General features: G+C 43.8%; 1 protein-coding gene across 1 annotated transcript; it reads left to right on the forward strand.

The window, feature by feature from the left end:
- Window positions 1–4,242: 4,242 nt before the first annotated feature.
- Window positions 4,243–7,380, forward strand: LOC111967220 (insulin-like). Its single transcript, XM_023992094.2, has 2 exons — window positions 4,243–4,820; window positions 6,974–7,380. The coding sequence occupies exons 1-2, from the start codon at window positions 4,583–4,585 to the stop codon at window positions 7,114–7,116; spliced, it is 381 nt and encodes a 126-aa protein (XP_023847862.2). The 5' UTR covers window positions 4,243–4,582; the 3' UTR covers window positions 7,117–7,380.
- The last annotated feature ends 29 nt before the right edge of the window (window positions 7,381–7,409 follow it).

Below are 7,409 nucleotides of genomic sequence, written 5' to 3' on the forward strand. Positions count from 1 at the left end.
TTGAACAAACACCATCTCTTCCTGTCTCTATGAATGCACACCATCTCTTCCTTCACTTTGAAGAACAACAACTCAAATGAGGGGCACATTGTGGGCAGATTGAGGACCTCCCAGATGACTAACTCCATGTTCCCCCTGTTATCGGCTCAGACGGAGGAGAAGAAAAGAGACAGAACTCCATGTTCCCCTGTTATCTGCTCAGACGGAGGAGAAGAAAAGAGACAGAACTCCATGTTCCCCCTGTTATCTGCTCAGACGGAGGAGAAGAAAAGAGACAGAACTCCATGTTCCCCCTGTTATCTGCTCAGACGGAGGAGGAGAAAAGAGACAGAACTCCATGTTCCCCCTGTATTCTCTCAGACGGAGGAGAAAGAGACAGAACTCCATGTTCCCCTGTTATCTCTCAGACGGAGGAGAAAAGAGACAGAACTCCATGTTCCCCCTGTTATCTGCTCAGACGGAGGAGAAGAAAAGAGACAGAACTCCATGTTCCCCCTGTTATCTGCTCAGACGGAGGAGAAGAAAGAGACAGAACTCCATGTTCCCCGCTTGTTATCTGCTCAGACGGAGGAGAAGAAAAGAGAGAGAAACAGACATTACGCAACCCCCACCTTAGAGGCCTGACCAACTTTTCTCCCAACTTCTGTCTGAATGTGTCCGTCTCTTAGTCTGGATGTCGTTCTGTATTTAATGTACGTGTGAGTGTGTTTGAAGCTAGAGTGTCTGTCTGAGCCTCTTTCAACACTTGCCAGCGTCGGATCTCTCCTTAGTTCCACATTTTACACTCTACCTCTCACTCTGCCAAGGTGCTTTGTCACTGTCTTCCTCCTCTTCCTCCTCCTCCTCTTTTATCCCTCTCTCAAAGAGGCTTACCTTTCATTATTCCGTTTTTCAGCAAACCCTGATGTTCTCAGTCCCTTCTCCTACTAGACCTTTCAGCTTTGAAGTGGTTGGACATCTGTCGCTCCTCAGAAGAATCCTTCCCTCCGAAAACAGCCAGCATTTTATATTACATTCAGCTTCTATTATGACCTAAGTGCTAGGTTAGAATGAAGCTTATCAGCCACGGGCGTACTCACAGCTGGTCCTTCCACAGACGCCATGTATATCCATGCAGTGCCTCTCATTGTCCACTAGTAGTCAGTAACAACACTCCATGTAATAGGCCTCTACTGTCATAAATACAGATTGCATCCAAAGCCAAATGCCCTAGCACAGTGGTTATCTCCTGGAGGACCCCCAGCCATGCCAGGTATCTGATCTATTCCAGAGGTAGCACACATTACTCAACTTGTCATCAAGCCCTTGACTAGGTGACAAAGGTGAGCTACGTCGGAAAATGTGAAATGTCTGGGGGTCCCTGAGGAGCAGTTTAAAAACCACTGCCCTATCAGATAGCAGCTGGTGTCATTGTAGTAGACCTACACTACACTACACTATACCCACCAGCCTATTGTAGGCCTACACTATACTATACCTACCTGTCTATTGTAGACCTACACTACACTATACCTACCTGCCTATGGTAGACCTACACTAAAACTACCTATACCTCACCGTAAGCTGCTATTTGCTCAGACTACCTACACTTGCCTACCGAGCGTATTGTAGGACCTACACTAACTACACCTACCTGTCTATTGGTAAGACCATGACACTACCACTATACTACCTGTCTATTTGACCTAATACTATACCTACTATGTACTCTACAATAATCTACCTGCCTAGTTGTAGACCTACACTACACTATACCTACCTGCCTATTATAGACCTACACTACAATATCCTACCTGCCCTATTGTAAGACCTACACTACTATACACCTACCTGTCTATTGTAGACTACACTACAAATATCCTACCTGCCTATTGTAGACCTACACTACACTATACCTACCAGCCCTAGTGTAGACCTACACTACACTATACCTACCTGTCTATTGTAGACCTACACTACACTTACCTACCTGTCTATTGTAGCCTACACTACACTAACCTACCTGTCTATTGTAGACTACACTACACTATACCTACCTGCCTATTGTAGACCTACACTACACTATCCTACTGCCTATTGTAGACCTACACTACACTATACCTGCCTATTGTAGACCTACACTACACTATACCTACTGTCTATTGTAGACCTACACTACACTATACCTACCTTCCTATTGTAGACCTACATACACTATACCTACTGTCTATTGTAGACCTACACTACACTATACCTACCTGTCTTTGTAGACCTACACTACACTATAACTACCTGTCCTGTTATGTGACTACACTACACTATACTACTGTCTATTGTGACCTAACTACACTATACTGTACCAGCCTATTGTAGACCTACACTACACTACACCTACCTGTCTATTGTAGACTACACTACAACTAATACTACCAGCCTATTGTAGACCTACAACTACACTACACCTACCTGTCTATTGTAGCCTATACACTACACTACCCTACCTGTCTATTGTAGACCTACAACTACAACTATACCTACTGTCTTTTGTAGACCTACACTACACTATACCTACCTGTCTGTTGTAGACCTACACTACACTATACTACACTGTCTATTGTAGACCTACACTACACTATAGCCTTACCAGCCTACTTGTACTACGACACTACAAAACTACAACATATACTACCTGTCTATTGTAGACCTACACTACACTATACCTACCAGCCTATTGTAGACCTACACTACACTACACCTACCTGCCTATTGTAGACCTACACTACACTACACCTACCTGTCTATTGTAGACCTACTGTACAGTGTAGATATGTCTCTAGCTGATTGCCCGTTTCATCTTATATCCACTATGTGTATCCTGTGTATATGACACAAACTTCTCCTGTAGGTCTCTATTGGCGAATGTCCACTGAGAATTTACCCTGGTGTTTTACCCTGGTGTTTTACCCTGGTGTTTTACCCTGGTGTTTTACCCTGGTGTTTTACCCTGGTGTTTTACCCTGGTGTTTTACCAAAAAGGCTCAGATGTTTCCACGTCCATGGCCCGGTTCGTGACTCACTGGGCCATGGTCTCAGCGGACCTGCTGTCTTGGGGCCAAGATGAGGACAATAGGGACTTTCCGGGCGGCCTATCCATAACAATATCTAACTGTGAACATTGGTTAACACCTTCTACGGTTAACACCTTCTCACAAAACAACTGTAGATGATGCAGAGGTTGCTGATTCTGCTCTTCACAAGTGTTAGGTGTCACACTTCCACATAAATAACACTAGAGCTTACATTAATATAATCACTGGAGACACTCAGGTGTTGCTATGGAAAAAGCCATTATAAGGCCAGATAGATCTCCCAGTACCTCTTATAGCAGCTCAACGGCAGCTCAACAGGCAGCTCAAAGGGTTTAATGACAGCCAGGAAAAATGGCTTTTTCCGCTGATGCTGTCAAACAAAGACCTGGCTGACAGGAAGAGAGGCAGGTATAAAGGACAGAGAGGAGGACGGTCACGTGTGTTCTACCTGCCTGCCCTGTCACCACCTGCTCTTCTTTTATTTAACTAGGCAAGTAAGATAACAACACATTCTTACAATGACAGCCTACTGGGGAACAGTGGGTTAACTGCCTTGTTCAGAAGAACAGATTTTTACCTTGTCAGAGCAGGGATTTGATCAAGCAAACTTTTGGTTACGGGCCCAACGCGCTAACCACTAGGCTACCTGCTCTTCTCAACTCAGCTGGCTGTCTGTTTCAGGTAGGTGGATACATAACAGGGTTGGGCTCAATTAAGTTTTAATTCCCATCAATTCAGGATGTGTACTGTAATTCCAATTCCAATTCTCTTCATTGCAAAAATTCTAATTTGGAAATTAATCTTTCGTTTATTTTCTGAATTGAAATGGAATTGGCCCAAACCCTGGTTCATAACCTACCTTTACCTACGGTGTCCTTTCGTTTCACTGTCTGCCTGCCTGCCTGCCTGTCTGTCTGCCTGTCTGTCTGTCTGTCTGCCTGCCTGTCTGTCTGCCTGTCTGTCACAGAGTATTTATACAGTGTATCCTGATCCTTATCCTAATCCTGGATTAATCCAGAAAACAAGGAAGGGCTAGATGATGAGCTGACACCTTGGATCAGGTGTGTTGGTGCTTGAGTTGGAACTAAACCATGCACATCCTTCCTGTCCCTGTGATATGGGCATGGACTCCCTCTTTCTCCATGTACTCTCACCCAGGTCTCGTTCTATTGTTCTATGGCTGTGGTACTATGGCCTCTCTCTCCCTCCAGAACATATATGGCTGTGGTACGATGGTCTCTCTCTCCCTCCAGAACGTATATGGCTGTGATACTGTGGTCTCTCTCCCTCCAGAACGTATATGGCTGTGATACATACTATGGTCTCTCTCTCCCTCCAGAACGTATATGGCTGTGATACTATGGTCTCTCTCTCCCTCCAGAAAGTATATGGCTGTGATACTGTGGTCTCTCTCTCCCTCCAGAACGTATATGGCTGTGATACTATGGTCTCTCTCTCCCTCCAGCGTATAATAGGCTGTGATACTATGGTCTCTCTCTCCCTCCAAAACGTATATGGCTGTGATACTGTGGTCTCTCTCTCCCTCCAGAACGTATATGGCTGTGGTAGTATGGGCCATGTCTGTTCTGTTACTGCTGGTCCTGTCTTCCCCGGGGGTCTGCTCAGCTCCCAGCGCCCAGCACCTGTGTGGCTCTCACCTGGTGGATGCCCTCTACCTGGTCTGTGGGGAACAAGGCTTCTTCTATAACCCCCACAGACCCCCCAGAGACCTACTGCTGCAACACCTCATAGGTGAGACTGAGAGCAAGGGGTGATTTGAAGGGTGGCACTATATTCAATATATTTTAAATATGTGATGCTCTTTTATTACAAGCTGACACATTTTCAAAGAGAGGGTATATTGTTAAAGGGATATTTCTGTTTTTTGGCAATGATGCCCTTCATCTACTTCCTCAGAGTCTGATGAACTAGTGGATACCATTTATGTCTCTGTGTCCAGTATGAAGGAAGTTGGTTCGTTTCTCTAGAAAATGCTAAATAGTGTTGGCACAATAAGTGGGTATCTGCTAGCATAATTACCTGTAACGTTGAACAAGTCTGCAGTCCCCCTCCCCCCAACCCTCTTTATATTCAATTCAATTCAAATGGGCTTCATTGGCATGGAGAACATATGTTTACATTGTCAAAGCAAGTGAAATAGATAAAACTAAAGTGAAATAAACAATCAAAAATGAACAGTTAACATGACACTTACAAGTTTCAAAGGAATAGACACATTGCAAATGTCATATTATGGCTATGTAGTGTTATAATGATGTGCAAATAGTTTATGTACAAAACAAATATGGGGTTGTATTTACAATGGTGTTTTCACTGGTTGCCCTTTTCTTGTGGCAAAACAAATCTTGCTGTTGTGATGGCACACTGTGGTATTTCACCCAGTAGATATGGGGGGGTTGTCAAAATTGGATTTGTTTTCAAATTCTTTGTGGGTCTGTGTAATCTGAGGGAAATATGTGTCTCTAATATGGTCATACATTTGGCAGGTTAGAAAGTACAGCTCAGTTTCCACCTCATTTTGTGGGCAGCGTGCACATAGCCTGGCATCTCTTGAGAGACAGTTCTGCCTACCTCAACAGCAAGGCTATGCTCACCGAGTCTGTACATAGTCAAAGCTTTCCTTAAGTTTCTGCCACTGAAMTTTCTGTTAAGGACCAAATAGCATTCCCATTTGCTTTGTTTTTTGGTAAATTCTTTCCAACGTGTCAAGTAATTATCTTTTTGTTTTTTCACATTTAGGTTAAATCTAATTGTGTTTGTGAACAGAGCCCTAGGACCAGCTTGCTTAGGGGACTCTTCTCCAGGTTTGTCTCTGTAGGTGATGGCTTTGTTATGGAAGGTTTGGGAATCGCTTCTTTTTAGGTGGTTGTAGAATTAAATTTGTCTCTTTTCTGGATTTTGATAATTAGCAGGTATCAGCCTAATTCTGCTCTGCATGCATTATTTGGTGTTTTATGTTGTACATAGGTGTTTTTGCAGAATTCTGCATGTAGTCCCATTTTGTGAATTCTTGGTTGGTGAGCAGACCCCCAGACCTCACAACCGTAAGGACAATGGACTCTATAACTGATTCAAGTACTTTTGATGGCATAGAAGGCCTTTCTTGCCTTGTCTCAGATTGTTCACAGCTTTGTGGAAGTTACCTGTGGCGCTGATGTTTGGGCCGAGGTATGTATAGTTGTTTGTGTGCTCTAAGGCAACGGTGTCTAGATGGAATTTGTATTTGTGGTCCTGGCAACAACCTTTTTTGGAACACCATTATTTTAGTCTTACTGAGATGTACTGTCAGGGCCCAGGTCCGACAGAAGATCTGGGTGCTGCTGTAGGCCCGCCTTGGTTGAAGGACAGAAGCACATTAAATATTTGACTTCAGTCGGTCTCTCTCTTCCATCTGTGAAGAGGGTATGTTGAAGAGGGTATACCTTCTCTTGAAGTTTGTCATATACTGTAGCTATCCCTATTGATCTTTTGCTGAGACGGTTCCTGACTACCGACTTTGTGAGATATCACATTTTAAGAAGCTTTTGAATTCTCCAGATTCCTCATTATATTCTCTCCCAGAACAAGATCTAAGTGGATCTATCACCTCAGTTAAACCCCCTGCTCAGACATCCCATTGATATGTCTGAAGTTAACTTTACTTCACTTCAGCGGTAGGAAGCTGAGCTACACCTGTCAGATCTCTCCTCTGAAGGACGTGGAAAGCCTTAAACAAGACTAAACGGATTGTGAAGCGCCAATAACACACTCATTCAGTCTCTGTTAAACAGCCAACATTCTAAATGGTATTTTGAGTGAGTGGAGTTTGCTGATCTGCTTTCCTTCACATCTTTTGGGAACTCTCCCTCTCTACATCCCTCCATTTCTCCCCCTCTACTTGAAAGGGTTCCTGTCTAAGAAGAGCAGACAGGGTTGGAGGGTGAAGCAGGAACGTCCATGGAAAGACCAGAAGGTGAAGAGAGGTATTGTGGAACAGTGCTGTCATATGCCATGTAGCTTCAGCCACCTGCAGAGCTACTGCGACTGACTGGAGTTTACTCATAGTCTACACTCGACTGACAAGAGAGCAGACTAGCCTGGAGAGCTACTGGTGGAAGGACATGTCAATCTTGTATAAAACTAAATGTCAAAAAACTAAATGTTTAAAAAAAATAAAACATGTGTATGACCAGTAACAGACTGTTGGTATATTGAAGACAGTGGGTCTTTGTTCCAGTGTGGGATGTTATGAAGGAAAAGGAAAGAGATACAGATCAAGGGGTAAAAAACAGTCAGGCAAGACAAAGTGTCCAGAGTTTGATGTGATTGCAATCCTAGAAT

Source organism: Salvelinus sp. IW2-2015, linkage group LG8 (genome assembly GCF_002910315.2).
Source record: "Salvelinus sp. IW2-2015 linkage group LG8, ASM291031v2, whole genome shotgun sequence".
Classification (NCBI taxonomy): domain Eukaryota; kingdom Metazoa; phylum Chordata; class Actinopteri; order Salmoniformes; family Salmonidae; genus Salvelinus; species Salvelinus sp. IW2-2015.

Coding starts and splice junctions, on each gene's coding strand:
- LOC111967220 (XM_023992094.2), top strand. CDS start 4,583: ATGGCTGTGATACTGTGGTCTCTCTCTCCCTCCAGAACGTATATGGCT. Junction 4,821..6,973: donor ACTGCTGCAACACCTCATAG/GTGAGACTGAGA, acceptor TCTACTTGAAAG/GGTTCCTGTCTAAGAAGAGC.